This window comes from Callorhinus ursinus, unplaced genomic scaffold, assembly GCF_003265705.2.
Source record: "Callorhinus ursinus isolate GAN/ISIS: 27379988/994484 unplaced genomic scaffold, GSC_fseal_2.0 scaffold8, whole genome shotgun sequence".
Lineage (NCBI taxonomy): Eukaryota > Metazoa > Chordata > Mammalia > Carnivora > Otariidae > Callorhinus > Callorhinus ursinus.
The window spans coordinates 23,058,186-23,079,073 of NW_027397070.1; the positions used below are offsets into that span (position 1 = coordinate 23,058,186).

General features: G+C 36.4%; 1 protein-coding gene across 3 annotated transcripts in view; it reads right to left on the minus strand.

Moving 5' to 3' along the window:
* Nucleotides 1-20,888, minus strand: part of MDGA2 (MAM domain containing glycosylphosphatidylinositol anchor 2) — a 799,761-nt gene that overhangs the window by 686,569 nt on the left and 92,304 nt on the right. Inside the window, exon 2 of one of the 3 annotated variants that reach the window (XM_073895161.1) lies at nucleotides 19,175-19,208. The exons of the other annotated variants lie outside the window; for them this stretch is intronic. Coding sequence (XP_073751262.1) covers nucleotides 19,175-19,199 — 25 coding nt within the window. The 5' untranslated portion in view covers nucleotides 19,200-19,208. The remainder of the gene's footprint in view (nucleotides 1-19,174; nucleotides 19,209-20,888) is intronic. 3 annotated transcript variants of the gene reach the window in all.

Consider the following 20,888-nt stretch of genomic DNA (forward strand, 5'->3'; position numbering starts at 1 on the left):
AGATGCAAATCATTCCTTTAAAAATAAAATCTGACTTACCTATCAATATGTTTACCTTTTCTCCATTTTAAAGAGGTAGGCACTACAGTATCTGAAGGTTCTCATTTATGACTTCGATATTGCCTTCTGTTTTTGAAAGAGAGAGAGAGCGCGCAAGCAAGCACGAACAGGGAGCAGCAGAGGGAGAGAATCTTTAAGCAGACTCCCTGCTGAGCATGGAGCCCAATGCTAAGCAGGAGCTTGATGCAGGGCTTCATCTCAGGACCTGAGCCAAAACCAAGAGTCTGACACTTAACCAACCAAGCCACCCAGGCACCCCATATGACTTCTATAAGAGATTTTTTTAAAGAGATTTTTTAAAAGAGAGATTTTTAAAAGAGATTTTTTAAAGGGATTTTTTAACCAACTTATTTGGTTTTGAAATAACATTAACTTTCCATTTTTAATATATAGATAGAAAGGCAGCTAGACATACAATCAGGGCATCTATCCTGTAGGATGTAACCACAGGATTGCATTTGCACATTGCATGGATATATTTACAGTTTAAACAAATGATTTTGATTCCTTAGGTAGTCTTTGTAGCCTTATGATAGGTAAATGTAGTCTTCCATTAGTCCTTCTGATAGACTGAAAATACAGCTAGCTATGAACCTCTAAAAAATATTTTCTTGGATTTCAAGGAATTTTAGGTTTGTAGATACCAGGGAATAGAATATATAAAAGTCAAATGCTCTAATAAGATAATAAATATTTAACATATTTTTTTTTGCCTAGAATTGACAAAAAAATAGCAGCCTTGGGATAAGAGTTTTAAAGCCAACAATCAAACTGCTGAAGCAGATGGATGAAATTCACATATTCCTATTTTCAACATTTTGATAACTGTTAAACATTCAACAAAGGCTGAAGAACTAGAATGTGCTGATAAATGGCAAGACCATGAAGTCTTTAATGGCCACCTCTCATGACTCAGAGGGTCAAGGTTGAAAATACTCAGTTTTGAAATTTCCTATTCAAAACATCAGCATAGACCTAACTCACCGATCTGGCTCGGGTTAGATGTCATGCAAACTTTGGGGGAAGAAAAGCACTGATGTATATAAATTAGATAATTAGATCATTTTAATCTGATAACAACAGCAATCAATCATAATTAGAAGCAATGTACTGGTATTAAAGAAAGCTGCAATTTTTTCACATGATCAAACTATGCACCCTCACTCATATTTTCCACTGCTCTCTTAGTTTCTTCACTTCTGTCTGCAAACATTCCAGTCTCCACAGACCTTATCAAGGATTCCTTTTCTCCATTAAACTTCACTGTCCTCTTTCTCCTTCTTTTACAGAGAAAGTTCTTAAAAGGGTAATAGTATATTTTATTCTGGTTCAATCTCAACCTCTCTGCAATTTTCCTTTTCTCCTTACCACTCTTTTAGCAAAATGTGTAATGATGACATTTTCAACTAAAAGCCTTTAAGATACAATTTACATATGATAAAATTCACCCTCTTATATTGTAAAACTAAATTTTTAGTACTTTTACAGAATTGTGCAAACATCATCAAAATCTGTTTTTAGCATACTTCATGACCCCCCCCCAGAACAAACCCTATACCCATTCACAGTCACTCCCCATTCCCTCCTTCCCACAGCTCCTGACAATCACTAATATAATTTCTTTCTCTATCGATTTGTATATTCAGGACATTTCACATAAATGGAATCATAAAACATGTGGTTTTCTGTGACTGCCTTCTTCACTCAGGGTATTATTTACAAGATTCATCTATGGTATAGCAGGTATCAGTACTTTACTCCCTTTTTTGCTAAATATATTCCACTGTATGAATATACTATATATTATTTACCAGTTCATCAGGATATTGCTATTTAGACTGTTCCCAATTTCTGGCTGTTATAAACACTAGTGCTATGAACATCTGTGTACAAGGTTTTCTTTTTTTAATTTTTGTAAAGATTTTATTTATTTATTTGACAGAGAGAGACACAGTGAGAGAGGGAACACAAACAAGGGGAGTGGGAGAGGGAGAAGCAGGCTTCCCACTGCGCAGGGAGCCCGATGTGGGGCTCGATCCCAGGACCCTGGGATCATGACCTGAGCCGAAGGCAGACGCTTAACGACTGAGCCACCCAGGCGCCCCTGTGTACAAGTTTTTATGGGGGACATACATTTTAACTTTTCTGAGGTATATCCCTAGGAGTGGAATTTGTAGGTCATGTGGTCAATAAATGATTAATATTTTGAGGAGTTTCTAAAATTTTTCCATAGTGGCCACAACATTTTACACTCCCACTCACAATTTATAAGGATCTGAGTTTCTCCACATTCTCAATAATAGTGTTTATTTTCTATGTTTTTTGTTTTGTTTTTAATTTTTAAGCCATTCTAGCAGGTGTGAAGTGGTATCTCATTATGATTTTCATTTGAAATTCCCCGAAAACCTAATTATTCAGCATATTTTCATATATTTATTAATCATTTATATATTTTCTTGGAGAAATATCTATTCAAATCCTTTGCCCATTTAAAAATTATTTCTCTTTTTACTGTTGAATTGTAAGGAATATTTTTTTTTCTAGATAAAGTCCCTGTAAGATATATGATTTGCAAATATGATCTCCCATCCTGTTTTTTTCTCTTTTTGGTGGTGTCCTTAGAACACAAAAAAAATTCAATTTAATTAAACATCAAATGTACCTACTACTAATAAGTTGGTTATGCTTTTGGTGTCATATACAAGAAACTAATGTCTAACTCAAAGAATATTTACCTCTTTAAGAATTTTATGGTTTTAGCTTTTAAGTCTATGTTCCACTTTGAAATCATTTTTTTATATGGTGTCAAGTAAGGGTCCAACTTCATTCTTTAGCTTGTGGGTATCTAGATGTCCCAGCATCATGTTTTAAAAAGATTTTTCTTTCCCCCATGGAATTGTCTTGATATCTTTGCTGAAAAGCAACTAACCATAAAGGTAGGAATTAATTTCTGAACTCTCAATACTATTCCACTGATCTATATTCCATTGATCTTGTACCCTACAATCTTGTTAAACTCACTTACTAGCTCTAAATTTCTGAAGATTCCTGAGAATTTTCCATAAATGAGATCAAGTTCTCTGCAAACAGAGATAGATTGACTTCCTCCTTTCCAATATGAATGTATTTTATTTCTTTTTCTTGCTTAACTGCCCTGCCTAGAACCTGTAGCACAATGTTGAATAGGTGGTGAAAGCAGACGTTCTTGTTTCTGATCATAGAGGAAAAGTGTTCAGTCCTTGATGATTAAGTATAATGTTAGCTTTGGGTTTCTTTTTTTGTAGATCCTCCTTATCAGGTTGAAGAAGTTCATGTCTATTCCTGGATTGTTCAACGTAGCTATTGAAATGATCATGTAATTTTTGTTTACTAATATTGATTGATTTTCAGAAATTGAATCAACCTTGAGCTCCTGTGATAAACCCCACCTGGTCATGCTGAGTAACCTTTTATAAATGTTTCTAGATTTGGTCTGCTAGCATTTCGTTGGTGTTTTTTTCACCTATATTCTTAGAGGATATTGGCCTCAGTTCTCTTGTGATATCTACATGGTTTTAGTAACCAGTAATATTGACCTCATAGAATAAGTTGGGAAGTATTTCCTACTCTTTTTTGGGGGATGAGGAAATTTGTGAAGGAATATAATTAATTCTCAATTAAAAGTCTGGTAGATCACCAGTGAAGCTATGTGTATCCAGGCTTTTCTTTGTGGGAATTTTTAAAATTCTTCCCACAAGTAAAAATCTCTTTATTTGTTATATAACTATTCAGGTTTTTCTATTTCTTCTAAAGTCAGTTTCAGTAGTTTCTGTATTTCTGGGGACTTGTCAATTTCATCTAGGTTACCTAATTTGTTGGCATACAGCTGTTTATAAAATTGGTAGGCAGAATAATGGTCCACTAAAGATGTTCATGTCCTAACCCTTGGAACCTGTGAATATTTTACCTTTCACGGCAAAGGGGGTTAAGGTAACAGATGGAATTAAGGTTGTTAATCAGCTGACCTTAAAATTCGGGAAAGTGTCTTGGATTACCTGTGTGAGTCCACATTCTTTAAACGTGGAAGAGGAAGGTAGTAGTAGTCAGACTGATATGATATCAGCATTCCACCTGCTTTTGCTGCCTTTCAAGATGGAAGAAGAGGGCCACAAGCAAAGAAATGTGGGTATCCTATAGAAGCTGGAAAGAGCAAGGAAACTAACTCTCCCTAAGACCTCCAGAAAGAAATGCAGCCTGGCGGATACCTTGATTTTAACCAAGTGATACTCACTGTAGACTTCTGAACTACTAAGTTTGTGTTATTTTCTGGCCACTAAATTTGTGAAAATTTGAGACAGCAACCAAAGATATCCAATACAATAGTATTCCCTTATAATCCTTTTAATTTCTATAAAGTTGATAGTGATATCTTTTTCTTCATTTCCTGCTTTAATAAATTGAGATTCCTTTTTTTTGTTGTTTTTGTTCCCTTGGTCAGTCTAGCTAAAGGTTTGCCAATTTTGTTGATCTTTCAAAGAAACCACTTTTGGTTTTGGTGATGTCCTCTAGTTTTTTTCCATTCTCTGCTTCATTTATTTCCATTTTAATCTTTTTTTTTTCTCCTTCATTCTGCTTACTCTCCATGTAGTCTGCTCTTCTTTACCTGGTTTTTTAAGGTGAAAGTTTACTGACTTAAGAATATTTTCTTTTTTTAATAGAGGTATTCACAACTAAAAACCTATAGTTTCTCTGTAAGTTCTACTGTAGTAGCATCCAGTGCAATTTGGCATTTTGCATCTTCATTTCATTCATCTCATGGTATTTTCTAATTTTCTTTGTGGTATTTTTTATTTTTAATTTTTGTTGGAATCTTTAATCAATTTACATTCAATGTAATTACCAATAAGATCAAAGTTGCATCTCTCATCATGCTATTTATTTTTACACATCTTATGTCTTTATTTCTTCCTCAATTTTCATTATCCTCTTCTTTTGCATTAAATGGATATTAGCAAGGGCACTATTGTAATTTCCTTGATGTTCTTTATATTTTTTGAATAATTTTCTCAATGGTTGCCTTGGGGCTTACAATTAATGTCTTAAAACCATCTAGTCAGGATTAATACAAACTGAATTTTACAGTATACAAAACTTTCCTCCAATATAGCTGTTTCCTTCCTGGCTTCGTGCTATTATTGTCATACAAATTACAACTTATTATAAACCCACCAACACAGTTTTAAAATTATTGTTTTATACATTTGTCTTTTAAGTTAAATAGAAGAGTTATAAACAAAAATATAATCATACTGTCTTTTATATGCATGTATGTAATTACCTTTATTTTGTGCTCTTTATTTTTTCATATGAATCTGGGGCCTAGTGTTCTTTTATTTTAGCCTAAAGGACTTTATTCTGTATTTCTTGTAGGGGATGTCTAGTCTTGATAAATTCTCTCAATTTATATCTCTGTAAATTTCTTACTTTCACCTTATTTTTTAAAGGATAGTTTGGCTGGATATAGAATTTTTGGTTGTTGTTTTTTTTCTTTTTTTTTAGTACTTTGAATATGTCATTCCACTCTCTTTTGGCCTCTATGGTTCTTGACTAAGGCACATGAAAGTCATATTGAGCATCCCCTGTGTGTGTTCTAAGATGCTCTCTCTTGGAGTATTTAAGATTTTCTCTTTGTCTCTGGCTTTTGACAGTTTAATTATGATGTGCATAGGTATGATCTTTGAGTTTATGCTACTTGGAGTTAGTGTGTATTTTGTTTTATCAAATTTGGGGAGTTTGGGGCCCTCATTTCTTCAAATATTCATTCTGCCCCTTTCCGTTCTCCTTATAGGACTCCCATTATGTGTATCTTGGAACACTTGATAGTGTCTCAAAGGTTTCTGAGGCTCTGTTCATTTTTCTTTCTTCTTTCTATTCCTCAGACTGGATAACTTCAATTCATCTATCTTTTGAGTTTACACATTATTTCTTCTGCCAACATAAATCTGCTGTTGAGCCAACAACCACAACCCCCTACCCAATGAATTTTTCATTTTAGTTGATTGTACTTTCAACTCCAGAATTTCTAACTGGCTATTTTTTTTTTAAGTTTTCTCTCTTTGTTGATATTCTCTATTCAGTGAAACATCATTCTCATATTTCAGTTTACTAGACACAATTTTCTTTAGTTTGGTAAACATATTTATAATAGCTGGTTTAAAGTCTCTTTTTAGTGAGCCTATCATCTGAGATTCCTCAGAGACTGTTTCTTTTGCTTTTTTTTTTTCTATAGTAATCTTTAGCCCAACATGGAGCTCGAACTCATGACCCTGAGATCAAGGGCCCATGCTCTACCAACTGTGCCAGCTAGGCACCCCAGGGGCTGTTTCTTTCAATTTTTATTTTTTTCTAACTTGTATATGGGTCACACTTTCTTACTACCTTCTATATGTCTTTTTTTTTCTTTTTTTTTTTTTTACTGTTGAAACTCTATAACTTAAGAAATCAGATCCCTCATGCCCATAGTTTATTGTTGCTATATGTTTAATGAATCTCCTGGACTAATTCTAGAAGTCTGTATTCTTTGTCATGTGTAGCCATTGAAGTTTCAACTTAGTTAGTGGACAGAGATTTCTTTAAATGCCTTGAACCAATAAAGTTTCTAAACCTTCAAAGAGGAGCTCTGTATGTACATTGGAGGCATGCTTTTAAAACTGCAACAGTTTTTGGGGTGCCTGGGTGGCTCAGTCTGTTAAGTGTCTGCCTTTGGTTCAGATCATGATCCTAAGGTACTGGGATTGAGCCCTGCATGGGACTCCCTCCTCAGCAGGGAGTCTGCTTCTCCTTCTCCCTGTCTGCGCCCCCCCTGCTCTGCCCCTCCCCCGCTCATGCTCTCTTTCTCTCTGAAATATATAAATAAAATCTTAAAAAAAAAACCACAGCAGTTTTAAACTCTTAGACTTTATTTATTTGTTTAAAGCCTAAAGGTCAGCCAGAGGTAAGAAATTAAGGTCTTCTGAATTACTTCCTCGGCATGCACACAGCCATACACATGGCTGTGAGCTTCTAGTTCCCCAGAAGTATGTAAGAGGGTTTCATATCCCCTATGGACTTCTTATTCCTCAGATTTTTTTAGATTTTGGTCAGTCCCTTATTTTGCCCAACTGGTGTCACCATCTCAATTGTTAACAATGACAGTTGAATTTTTTTTTCAACTGAATCCTTAGTGATAGGGTTTTTGTCAATGAGGAACCTCTGAAAGAGGTCGAAGAAAGACAGGCCCTACTGGGGCACTTGGGTGGCTCAGCTGTCTAAGTGTCAGACTTTTGGTTTTGGCTCAGTTCATGATCTCATGGGTTCTGAGATCCAGCCCCATGTCAAGCCCCACATTGGGCCCTGTGCTCAGCAGGGAGCCTGCTTAAAGATCCTCTCCCTCTGTCCCTCCCCCTACTTGTGCATTCGCTCTCTCTCTCTCTTAAATAAATAATTCTTTAAGAAAAAAAAAAAAAAGACAAGCCCTATTAATGGACTTTTTCCAGGAAACTACCACACAGGTCAGATAGTGGCAATTCAGTGGTAATGAAGATTTAAAAAAAAAAAATTATTTTGTTAGAGAAGTTTTGGGTTCACAGTAAAATTGAGAGGAAGGTACAGAGATTTCACATACACCCCTTGCTCCCAACATGCATTCCCTCCCCTATTATTAATATTCCCCAAAAAAGTGGTATATTTGTTACAACTGATGGTTCAACATTAACACACATAATCACCCAAAATCCACAGTTTATCTTAAGATTCACTCCTGGTGTTATACATTCTATAGGTCTGGACAAATGTATAATGACATATAACCAGCATTATAGTACCATAAAGAATATTTTCACTGCCCTAAAAATCCTCTGGGCTCCATCTATTCATCCTTCTCTCCCCATTCCTCCCCAACTCCTGGCAACCACTTATATTTTTACTGTCACCATAGTTTTGCCTTTTCCAGAATGTCATATATTTGGAATCATACAGTAAATAGCCTTTTCAGATTGGCTTTTTTTTTAATCTAGTAATATACTTTTAAGGTTCTTTCATGTCTTTTCATGGCTTGATAGCTCATTTCTTTTTAGTACTGAATAACATTCTGTTGTCTGGATATACCAATGTTTATTTATCTGTTCATCTACTGAAGGACATGTTAGTGCTTCCAAATGTTGGCAGTTATGAATGAAGCTGCTATAAACACTGATGTAAAGGTTTGTGTGTAGACATAAGTTTTCAACTCCTTTGGATAAATACCAAGGAGCATGATTGCTGGATCATATGGTAAGAGTATGTTTAATTTTGTGTGAAACCACCAAAATGTTTTCCAAACTAGCTGCACCATTTTGCATTCCCGCCAGCAATATATGAGAGCTCCCACTGCACCAGATCCTCACCAGGATTTGGTGTTGTCACTGTTCTGGATTTTGGTCATCCTAACAGGTGTACAGTAGTATCTCAATGTTGTTTTAAGGGATGGAGATATTTGAGGGGCTCCAAAATGGTCTTTCCCCTCCAGTGGATAATAGGCTGTTAGTTCTCATTGCTACTGCATTTGGGAGGCTGATGGTTTTCATAGTTACTGTGGAGCTACAGAGAGGCAGATGAATACAGAGAAGGTAAAAAAAAAAAAAATGCCACAAAACTCTATTCTTAGAGAGATTCAATGATCACTCTTGAATAAATATGCCTTAGGTTATTGCAACTCTTTGATGTGCATTGTTCTGAAAAAGTTCAGGTTGACAGTTTTTGCCAGTATTCATTCTTTCTCTGTCTGTCTGTCTCTCTCTCTTTCCTCTCTCTCTCCCTTAATAGAATGGCAGGGGGTTTGGGGTGCGGGAGGGGAGTCCATATTTGCCATTCCAGAAGTGCTTCTTTCGTGATGACATTTTAATATCTAGAGTCAATGGCTTTCTTTAGTCCTCATTATGCTTGACTACCAGAATTTTCCTTTAGATCTTCTTTATACATAAAACATTAGTGATTCTACCTACTCCCTGGCTTAGGCTACTGTTACAGATTGAAGTGAGCTCCCTCCAGATTCCTATGTTGAAGCCCTAACTCCCATTGCAACTGTATTAGAAGACAGGGCCCCTAAGGACATACCCAAGGTTAAATGAAGACCTAAGGGTAGGACTCTGATCTAACAGGATTAGTGTCCTGATAAGAAGGACACCAGAAAGAGCTTTCTCTACACACACACACACACACACACACACACACACACAAACAGACGCACGCATGAAAAAAGGCCATGTGAGCACAACAGTGAGAAGGCAGTCATCTACAAGCCAGGCAGTGAACGCTCACCAGAAACTGACCATGTTAGGACCCTGATGTCAGACTTCCAGCCTCCAGAACTGTGAGAAAATAAGCCACCTAGTCTGTGGTAGTTTTTTATGGCAGCCCAACCTGATGAATATAACTACCTCCCAAATCTATTCCTCATCTCCTAAACTCACTTATAAGTTATCAGTATGTATTTTTAACTTCTTGCTGGGTACCACTTCTTCAATGTTCTTCTGGCCACATAATCTCAGCATGTTCCAACCAAAACTCATAACTGTAAATCAGCAATCTTCTTGCCTTTCTTAATTTTACTAATGATTCCCAGTCCCAGCTAACCGGACTCACAACCTAGCAGAGGTGATTTTATAAAAATGTTTTCCAGAGCTATTTAGTGACCATTTCTAAACAAGTGATTAAAGGCTACATAGCATTTTTTTTCTTCTTGTGACTTCTTAGTAAAAAAAATGATCACACTCTCCCCCATGTCAGTGGCTATAGCTATAAGATACCTCTGAAACAAATAATACATTACATGTTAAAAAAAAAAAAGGAGGAAGAAGAAGAAGAAGATAGCAGGAGGGAAAGAATGAAAGGGGGAAATCGGAGGGGGAGACGAACCATGAGAGACTATGGATTCTGAGAACAAACTGAGGGTTCTAGAGGGGAGGGGGTTGGGGGGATGGGTTAGCCTGGTGATGGGTATTAAAGAGGGCATGCTCTGCATGGAGCACTGGGTGTTATACGTGAACAATGAGTCATGGAACACTACATCAAAAACTAATGATGTAATGTATGGTGATTAACACAACATAATAATAAAAAAATTAAAAAAAATGATACAGTATGGTACGTTTAGCAAGGCAGCTCAACCTGTGAGTAACTTCCACCACTCTTCAGAATCAATATCATCAAGCATACAAAGACAACTGCTGTCACTGCTGCTGATAAAGCGTATGTGGACTTAATTGTAAATGTGTATCTATTCACCTCCAAACAACCTACCAATAAAACTGACAATCTGGTGAAGAAGAAACAAAACCACAACAATCCTTAGTTACTATGTAAGTCGATACACGATTCATTCACTGATTCTCTTTTCACCTTTCAACTCACTGTTCTGAAAACACATAAATATGACCAAATTCCTGCCTCATAATAGTCTTCATAAGACCTTTTTTTTTTGTAGATAGACCCCTGCCCTGCATTTAGCAGCAAAGCAGAATTCCTGGAATTATGTGAGCATCTCCAGAAGGCACAGTGGTTTTTCTCTGCTACAAGTTACATCCAATTCTGCCTAGATTATCTCATTTTCGATAACCAGTAACATATCAAGAAACATTACCTCATTAAATTTAAAGCTCAGATAGTGGCTCAAGGTACACATTGAAAGAGTGGTAGAGTCTCTCTCTGAGGATCTTTTCCCTTTCCAAGCCAAGTCCTGGCCACCCAAGAGGTCCCTATGAAGCATCAAGGAGGAAAGCCAACCTAGTACTTTTAAAGCAGAGTCTCATTCATTTTCACTTTTGGAGCACTTTCATAGTCTGAAGTATTTTTTTTATTTATTTAAATTCAATTAGCCAAGGTATAGCACATTATTAGTTTTTGATATAGTATTCAATGAAGTCTTTAATGAAAGATGCATTTTATTAAATTATGTATTATTAAAATATATTTTATTAAATATGTTTATTTTATTAAATATATTTTTAAATTTTCAGTAAAGATACAAATCAAAACAAGTTTATAAAGAAATTAAGCACAATAGGACATCTTCTAAATAATAATTACTCAATATAATTCAGAGGAGACTATTTGTGTTGGATTCAAAAAATATTTCAAACTACACATACCTCTAAATTCTGCCTCGAGATAGTAGATGGTTTTCATTTTGCTTTTTATTACAGACTAGCCTTTAATCTAGTAGAGTGATTTCTGATTACCAGCTCAGAAATCACTAAGCCTGCTCTTTGCCTGGGGATACACATTTTTGCTTTCTTTTTTCTGTTCTATTAAAACATTTCTACTGCATGCAGCTACAGTTCAGGCTGAATACTATGATGTTCTCACTTCTTCACACTCTAGCTAAGTACATACATATCGCTCCTCTGAGTCTCCATGAAATCCCTTATTGGCATTTTATTTACATAAAGGGTATCCTTGTCACCCTTTTGTAAAAATTCCAACCATTCCCCCAATCTGATTTTTACTAATCTCCAATGAGGCGATCTCTGCATTATCAGCTATCTAGTGTCTCAAGAATTAAGACACAAAAAAATAGAAAGTAATAGAAACAGACTCAACGTTAAGTCTCCGAAGACCTTAATGTTACAACATGTTCACATCTCTTCCTTGACATAGTGGAAAACAAAACTTCAAAAGGAGTTGTAAGCATATTTTTAAAAAATTTCTATGTTTTTATGGAATGCTTATTAGGTAAAAAATTAACTCTCATCTGCCCTTTCCCAATATAGTGTATCTTTATTATTACTGGAGCAATAAAAGGAAATTTTTATATGTGTAGGAGGAAAGGGAAGAAGCAGCAGTAGAAATAACATCCACTATAGTAATTATGAAAGGACTCAAGTTATTTTTCTGTTTTCCATTAAGAAAGTATACTTCATTACTAAAAGATTTACGGTCATTTGGAGTTTATTTTTAAATTAGTTTAAAAATAATATTTCAAGATTTCAACTCTCATTTTCTTCCTTCCTCCCTAGCCATCCCATCTTAGTTTCTTTTGCTTTTGTCTCATTTTAGTGACCTTATATATTATAGTGCTTCCATCATTAGCCCTTGACCTTCTTTCCAACTGGATAAGCAACCACTCTATCAGAGATCTTATCTAGATTCAAAGCCTTCAATACCACTGCTGACTGACCACTCCCAAATGTATTTCTCCAGCCTGGACCTCTCCCCTGAATTCCAAACTTGACTATCCAAATGTCTACTCATTCATACCACCTGGATGTTATATAGGCATTTCCAAATCAATATGTCTAAAACTGAGTTCCTGATTTATCCCAATGACGTAGAAGGAGGAGGAGGAGGAGCAGGAGAGGGAGGGAAGGGAAAGGAAGGGAAGGGAAGGAAGGAAGGGAAAAGAGTTCTCCAACAGTCTCACTGGCCTCTGTAAATTACAACTACATCCTCTCTCTTGTTCTGACCATATATTAGGGCAATCCCCGATTCCTTTCTTATTCTCATACCACAGTATCCACTTCTTCAGCAAATCCTATATGTTACACCAAAACACATTCAGAATCTGATCACATCTGATAATTCCCACTCTTTCCACACTGGTCTAAGCCCTAAAATCACCACCCCATTCCCCACATATTATTGCAATAGCCTCCTAACTGGTCTTTATCTTTCTATCCTTTAAAGAATAAGAAAAAGAAAGGGGGGGAAAAAGGCATATCATGTCACTCTTCTGCTCAAAGTCCACCAATGGCCAATTATACTCAGAGTAACCGTCAAATCCTTTACAGTGGTTTATGAAACACTATACAATCTTACCACTCTCACGCTAGTCTTTTTCACTCTGCATTTGGCTCCTTTCCATACCTGAAACACACTAAGCAAGCTCTTGCCTCAGGATCTTTGTACTTTCCTTCTTCGTGGATTTCTTCTCCCTCAGCTATCCGCTGGCTGGCTGGATCCCTCAAACAATTCAGATCTTTGTTCAAATATGACCCTCTCAGTGAGACCTTCCCTTATCACATTATTTTAAAATGCAGTCCTGACCTCTTCCATGGCACTCTCTGTGCCACTTTATCATTTTATTTTGTCTATATATCATCTGATGTGTCTTTTTTTGTACATGTTCTTAATTATCATTACCTAACTTTCCCCATTAGAATGTGAAGTTTTTGATGGCAAAGGATTTTGTCTATTTTGTTAGTTATACTGTTGCTTCCCAGAAAAAAAGAACAGTGGCTGACACAGAGGAGATGCCCAATAAATATCTTTAAACTATGGCGACGAGGAATGGAGATGTCTGGAAGTCAACAAATTATGGTCAGCCACTTGGAACCACTGCTAGATAGTCAATAATTTGTATCATTAAGTGATAGAAATAAATAATTAATATGTGAAAACCTTTATTATTTGTTTAATTTTTAAATAGGACACTTTTGAGAGGGCATGTGGGTGGCTCAGTCCATTGAACGTGGGCTCTTAGTTTCACTCGGGTCATGATCTCAGAGTTGTGAGGTTGAGCTCCAAGTTGGGCTCTGCACTGGGTGGGGAGTCTGCTTGGGATTCTTTTCCTCCCCCTTTGCCCCCTCCCTGCTCACATGCACTCATGCATGAGAGCTCCCTCTCTCTCTCGAAATAAATAAAATCTTTAAAAAAATTATAAATAGCTCCTTTTTTCAAACAATTATGTGATCATTAGAAAGTTTTTAGAAAATACCAAAAGGTAAAAAGATAATGTCAGCTCTTAATGTTATTGATATTTTGAAATATTTATTTCTCATATATATATGTGTATATGTATACACATATACACCCATATAAGTGTATATATGTCAATTCTGTAAGATATAATTCATAACATAATAAGAAAATATACTGAATTTTAAACACTTTATCAGGTCATTAACTATTTTCAAAAACATTTTAATAAGGGTGCCTGGGTGGTTCAGTGGGTTAAGCGGCTGACTCTTGATTTCAGCTCAGGTCATGATCTCAGGGTCTTGGGATGGAGCCTCATGTCAGTCTCCATGCTCAGCAGGGAGTCTGCTTGAGGATTCTCTTCCCCCTCCCTCTGCCCCTCCCCACACACTCTCTCTCTCTCTCTTTAAAATAAATAAATGAATCTTTTTTAAAAAGCTTTTTAATAGTGCCACTGTAGGCCACCGAATGTACATAATTTATTTAGACAATCCCGTATTATTGAAATTTAGGTTATTTAAAGGCCATTACTGAAAGACCAGTTCAAGTCCAATTATTTTCCACATAATTTTGCTAACTGTACCATTCCACATTGGTCTGTACTCACATTTAGAATCATTCATCAAAGATTTCCCAGAACTGTAATTTACCTGTCTATAGCATATGGATATACAGGCTTTCTTATACTTTATTACATCTCTAGAATTTTCCAATGTTTTCTACATATTAGGTGTTCAATAAATATTTATTAGTAATAAATATAACATGCAAATACCCTATACTTTCCTCATACCAAAGTCACAGATAAAATTAAGTCAAGCATTCTGTTGATTTTCATGTGGGGATACGGCAGTTCTATACACTTTAGTTTGGGTCTTGCTGTTTTAACACGTCTTCCTCTTTTTTTTTTTCTGTTATCATTTAAAAAATCCATTTACTTTCAATGAGTGTTCAGTTGCTGAAATCATTCACCATTATGGAAGAGCATTTGATTCCCTGGGTGCCTGTGTCCTGGGTTTCAGCGTGGGAGTTCCATTACAGGTGTTATTGATTTGGGCTGAGTTCCTTTCTCTGAGCCAGACTCTACATTTGCCTTCTGACTGACTGATGAGTATATGGCACACCTAGCAGTTTGTCTGCATTTTATTTCACAGGAAAACAGAGATATGGATGGAAATTTTGCTGCTAGGAAAAAATAACTTTGAAAACTCCTTATTTTTGAAATGTATGTTTGTTTTTGACTGTGTTTCTACATAAGGACAGAAAAATAAGCTCAAAAGAATGGGGAAAAAAAACTTGAAAAATCATCTTGTCTTCACAGACCACCCCAGCAACATTAGAACTAAACTCTCCCAGATGGATGAAGATGTGCATATACAGGTATACTGGATGGCTGAGAAGTTAATAATGATTCTTTGGAAAGTTTTCCAAAGATCAGGTTATTTTTATTACCGGTACTTTCAATAAATTTGTGTTTCCCTAAGTGTATTCACAATAAAGAATTTTTTAAATGGTAGGTGTTTTAATAATGAGCTCATCCAATCTTCTAATTTTTAAAAATAAATTCATTTTTCATTTTACCTGAGTCAGTGACTGAACTTGGACTCTTTCTATCCTAAACCACTAACTTCAGGACACTTTGGTTATAATAAAATACAGAATCTTAGAAGTTTACACTTGGAAGTGGCCTTGAGCACTCACCTCCTTTAGTTCCTTTCTTTTATTGATGTGAAAACTGAGGCCAAAGGTTATTTCCACAAGCTTCCATGGCACTCTTTTGCCTCTATTTTCCTTATACTCATATTTCTCTTTCTTAATTTTCCCCTGTAGAATTACAGAATAAAACCAAATACACATAAATAAATAAGTTCAACTCAGCCAAAGCAATATTCTGAATGCTGAGTTATGTCCTATAGATGTTATGGGAAGAAGATTATTGGAGCAGGCCTGTTGGCCTTGTCCAAGTACAGGCTAACAACAAGAAACAGGCTTAATACTCGGTGTGTTCTCACTGACTAGGGGGTTGTGGAGGGGGAGGATTGCCAATGCTTTCTCTGGCTTAAATTGGCAAACTGAAGGCAAATATTTTTAGCCAGGGCCATACAGCTAGCCAGCACAAGCACTAGAATTAGAATCCAGAAACCTTGACTTTCCATTGCTTTTCATTCATCAATACTGCAACATTCTCAGTCACTGGGGTCTCATACCCATAAAAACTGAGGGTGTGGGATTGTGGAGAATTTGTGAGTTATATTTAAGAGAGACTGATGAAATCAGGCATGAAATAGAGCTAAGAATATCCTAACTCTGGGAAAGACAGCATTTTTATTCTGACCAATATGTGTGCTAGGGACACTTGACTACATCTTCAGGAGGAAGACTCAGAGTAGGAGAATAAGTAATAGTCCATTATAGTGATGTTTTAAGAAGTTTTTAAAATGATTATTTCTACATTGCAAGGCACATTTTTTTTTCTCAAAAAGAAAATAGAGCAATAGGGAGTCAACAAAAATGAGAGTCACTATTTCTTCTCCACCTCCCACAATGAAATAACTCAGTTGGCCAAAACTTTGCTAGATTCCTTTTAAAATTGCTCCTTCTAACTTCAATGTCTTCTATCCATCTCATAACCTATGGTTCCATTAATTTTTCCACAAACACAACTCTATCATTTATCCTCCTTTCAATGTCTGCCCCATTTCTAAATCCCAGAAGCCGGTTCCCCCACCCATCACTGAGAGCAAGCCATGGTTCTCCCAACAGGCTGCAACCTAATAAAATTGCTGCTTGAGCTTGAAGATTTCCTTTGCTTTGCATCTTCACATTTCTGCATTTAAAGACTCTCTTGGGCTCAGGTTCTTGCAATTACTCTTGTTGAGTGACTTCCATCCAGATACCTGCTCTCTGACTCCAGGGTCTACTTTCACCATGGCTGCCTTTAAGTTGGTAGGCTCTCTTGTGTTTCCCAGTATTGGTTGTTAGGTTGTGCCCTATCTTTGGCTCTAAACTTGGTTCTGTCATTGCAAGTACCACAAAGCACAGCATATGGGACCATGTTGCCCATTAAATCAAACACAAATTCCATTCCCTGACATCTAATACTCTACAATCTGCCCTAACCCAACTATCAAAACCTATAACTCATTTCCTCCTCACTTCTCAACAGACAGCTGCATCAGTGATTCCAAACCCTGCCCAAGGCTTTCCCACTCTGAAGCTTCCCTTGTACAATTCCCTGAGTTGAGAAAACGCTTGTCAGAATTCCATCTCCCCTGTTAGAATTCTATACATTTTTCAAGGCTGGATGGCAAAAAGCCACTTCTCCAGCGTACAGCCAGAAGTAAACTCTCATTTTCCAAAATACCGCCACCTTGAGCAAAACAGCAGTGAACTACACTACCTGTGTTTGAATCCCTACTTCTCCACTAGAAAACCAGCTGGAACACACTGGTCAAGTTATTTAAGTTGTTTTAGCCTCTATATTCCAATCTGCAGAGTAGAGACAGCAACAGTCCCAACTTCATAGAGTTTTGGGAATGATAATCGGAGTTTAAAATAAAAATGCCTGGCATATAATATCTGCCCAATAAATACTTGCTACTGTTAACATTAAATCTCTAAGATACTTTTGCTACAAGAAAAGTAAAATATTTTATGGTTATACAATATTTCTCTCCTTTTCTAAGCTTTTTCTAGGACATTTACTACCTTTAGGTGGTATTTTATAGTTTGTTAAAACTTCCACATTTAAAAAAAGTTTTATCCACAAAATAACTGTGATCTGCGAGTTATCCCATTTCACCAGTAAGGAAAACTAAGATCCGGAGAGATCAAGTGGCTGATGCAAAGACACACATACCTAAGTAAATGCTACATGCCCTGACACCAGCCTCCACAAACTCTGCCCCATGGCACAGCTTCCTTGGAAGGAAAAGTCCACATTTTCTAAATTTTTCTATTCCCTAGAGCACATAGCTCATTGTTTTGTCCAAAGTAAGTACACAATACACATTTCATGAATTATTTATTATTCAGTGATAAAATAGGAACAAAAAAGGCATCATGATGGAGGTAAGATTTACAAATCAAAATAGAGGTAAAATTCACAAAAAAATGAGGATGGACACAATTTAGTATGTAACCGATTATAAACATGTAAAATAAAGTCAATAGGTTTGGTTTTAGTGACTCTCATCCAGAGTCTTAGGCCTGTAAAATTTCCTGATAGTCCAGGCTCACAAATCAACTGTGAGAAAAGACCCTTGTAAAGTAGGCCTTTAAGAACTAGAGAATGAGAGATTATATTTCCAGCTCCTGGGCAGGCCAGGGTCAGGGAGCAGAGGAGAGTGGGAAGACATATTGCTAGGAAGCTTGAGTCATCTTTCAAAATTTCAAATCAGGGACACCTGGGTGGCTCAGTCGTTAAGCTGTTAAGCGTCTGCCTTCAGCTCAGGTCATGATCCCAGAGTCCTGGGATGGAGCCCCACATCCAGCTCCCTGCTCAGCGGGGAGCCTGCTTCTCCCTCTCCCTCTGCCGCTCCCCCTGCTGTGCTTGCTTTCTCTGTCAAATAAATAAAATCTTTTTAAAGAATTTCAAATCAGAGATAATTCTTCATAAATGTCACATTGTGTCCAATTAAATCCACTTGCTAATTTATTCATTCATTCAACAAACTTTCACTAAGTACCTATCATGTGCCATGTTCTATATCAGACACTATGGCTATAATGGTGAACAAAAGATCTGTCTGTTAGGAAGCAGTATGCTTTACCCTGAGTCTACAACTGGGGTGTGTGTGTGTGTGTGATTGGTGAGTGATCTTTAACCCATTTTGATTTGGCTTCACTTCTTAGCCTGTACATGCAAAACCCACCTCTCCACACTGTCAAAAGAATTACAAACAGATCTGTAAGCTAAGTAAATTGATTTTTGGATTGTCCACAATTTTCATTAAAATTTTTTCACTTACATAATTAAGATGCCAATCTGGATGGTCTAATTGCTAAAAAAGAGGAACCATCATGAATTTTTAAAAAAGGAATCCTATGGCATAGCTAACAGTGAAAAAGAAGAAAAGTGGGGAGCACTGTCAGAAAGAACAGATGAATAAATGAGACCATGATTCCAGAACCCCTTGAAAGCAAGATTTATAATTGGGTGAAGATTCTGACTACTGTCATTTATGCCTGTGGATAGAAGTATAATGCTTTCTAAAAATAACATTATTCTTGAAACAACTTTCAATCTTGGTTTAAAAAGATCTGCAGTATGGGTGACCAGGGGTAGGAAAAAAATAACTCCACTCTGATTTACTAAAATTTTAGGTCTAGTCTGGTATAATGCCAGTTTTTATTTTAACCCAGCATCTAAAAGAAGTTATATTTTCAATAGAAAAGTAGTGTTTACTGAGAATGACTGACTTACCATGCAGTTTTCTGGGGGAGTGCATTATTTGTACCTAAACAAAATGAAGAACAACTGTCAAGATTCCAAAAATAATGAGTAAACATCTCTGGATTTCAAGAATAAATGATGTGAACTGACAAAAGGAAACAGGACCTTAAGTAATTAATTTTATAATTAGCCTCTGTCTTCAGGGACAACATATATATGCACATCTTTGTCCATTTCGATGAGTTTTCTGCTCCTGTTACATAAGTGTTGCCTGCCAATCAATGGTAATATACTTGCATTTTTGTAAGTGCATATAAATTTACTCTTTCCCTTAGGGCAGATTGGGAATATACATTACATAATGACAGTTATAATAAAACCTAGCAGTGAATTTAAGCTGATAAATGATTATTTTTAATAATAGAACTTTTCATGGGACCTGATTAGAGAATTTCCTGCTTGGAGATATTATCTTTTTTGAGGGAGTAAAAGAGGCAGCTATAATCTGTAAATTTTACTTCATTTTCTTAAAATTTATATATATATATATATACATAAAAGTGTATATATATATGGTTTTGCAAAAAAAGCTTTATATGAAATTGTTCAAGTTTTATGCACAAGTCTCAAATAATTAAGCATTTTTAAATGTAAAAGAATAAGGTAATAGATAAAAGGTTAAAATAAAGCACTATTTAAAAATATTTAAAAAGATAATTCAGACATCCATCATATATAAGCATTGGTAATGTATTCTTATGTTAGAATCTGTCCCAAACCAGTGTCTGCAGTAGAATGAGATGGTAAGCTTTACTTATGACTAGCTAAAACGAGGTACACATCAACTGAGGGACAAACATTTATCATACATTTCACAGGGAGAGCAAATGGTGAAACTCTAGCAGCCGTTCAACATTTGCTTACCCAAGCAGCAATACTCCTCATTGAGAAGTGAAATTTCAACCACTTTCTGAGCCCATGATAACCACTACAGAGAATGCCTTTATGGTCAATACTCACGGGTAAGGTGAAATTAGGAGTCTTGCTTTATGCTATGCATCACTCACAGCATTAGCATTGGTGGGAGAGTTGAGTGTCACACAGCCCATTGAGGCAGCTGCTACCAACTTCATTTGCTTGACCCAAAGAATGCCTAGGCTTCTGACTTCATCTTCCCTAACACCCGTTTCTAGCTGGGCCAGGAGGCCTGATCCTAGAGCAGCCCACTTACGTTGACACTGTACCTTTGTTTTTGTTTTTGGGGTGTGTGTGTGTGTGTGTGTGTGTGTGTCTGTGTATTTAGATTTTAAATACTATATGTAATATATAACATTCAATTATATAAATGTAATGTTTAGTATTTATTTACACATTTTTTATAAACAAATGAAATCATGTCCCTTTTGTTGGTGAGATATATTTTATTTGCTGCACTCCCACATCTGGCTGGAATTCTGCTGTAAATTGTCAGATTCACTAAAACCTCCTGTCCTTCTGCTTGCTGGCATGCATCAAACACCTGGCTACTATGGACTTTCCGGGCTGCTCCCATATGGAGCCAGCCCTATAGTTTTCCTGGGCTCATTCCCATGTTTCCAAAGGATCCCGGTTCCCTTGCTTTCTTCACTAGCCTGTACTGCTGGGGCCCTACAGTATGGATTATGTTCCGGCCTGCCTGAGTTATGACACAAGGAAGGTCATTAAAGTTAAAAGTTTTAAAATAACATGTGGATTTTATGGACCT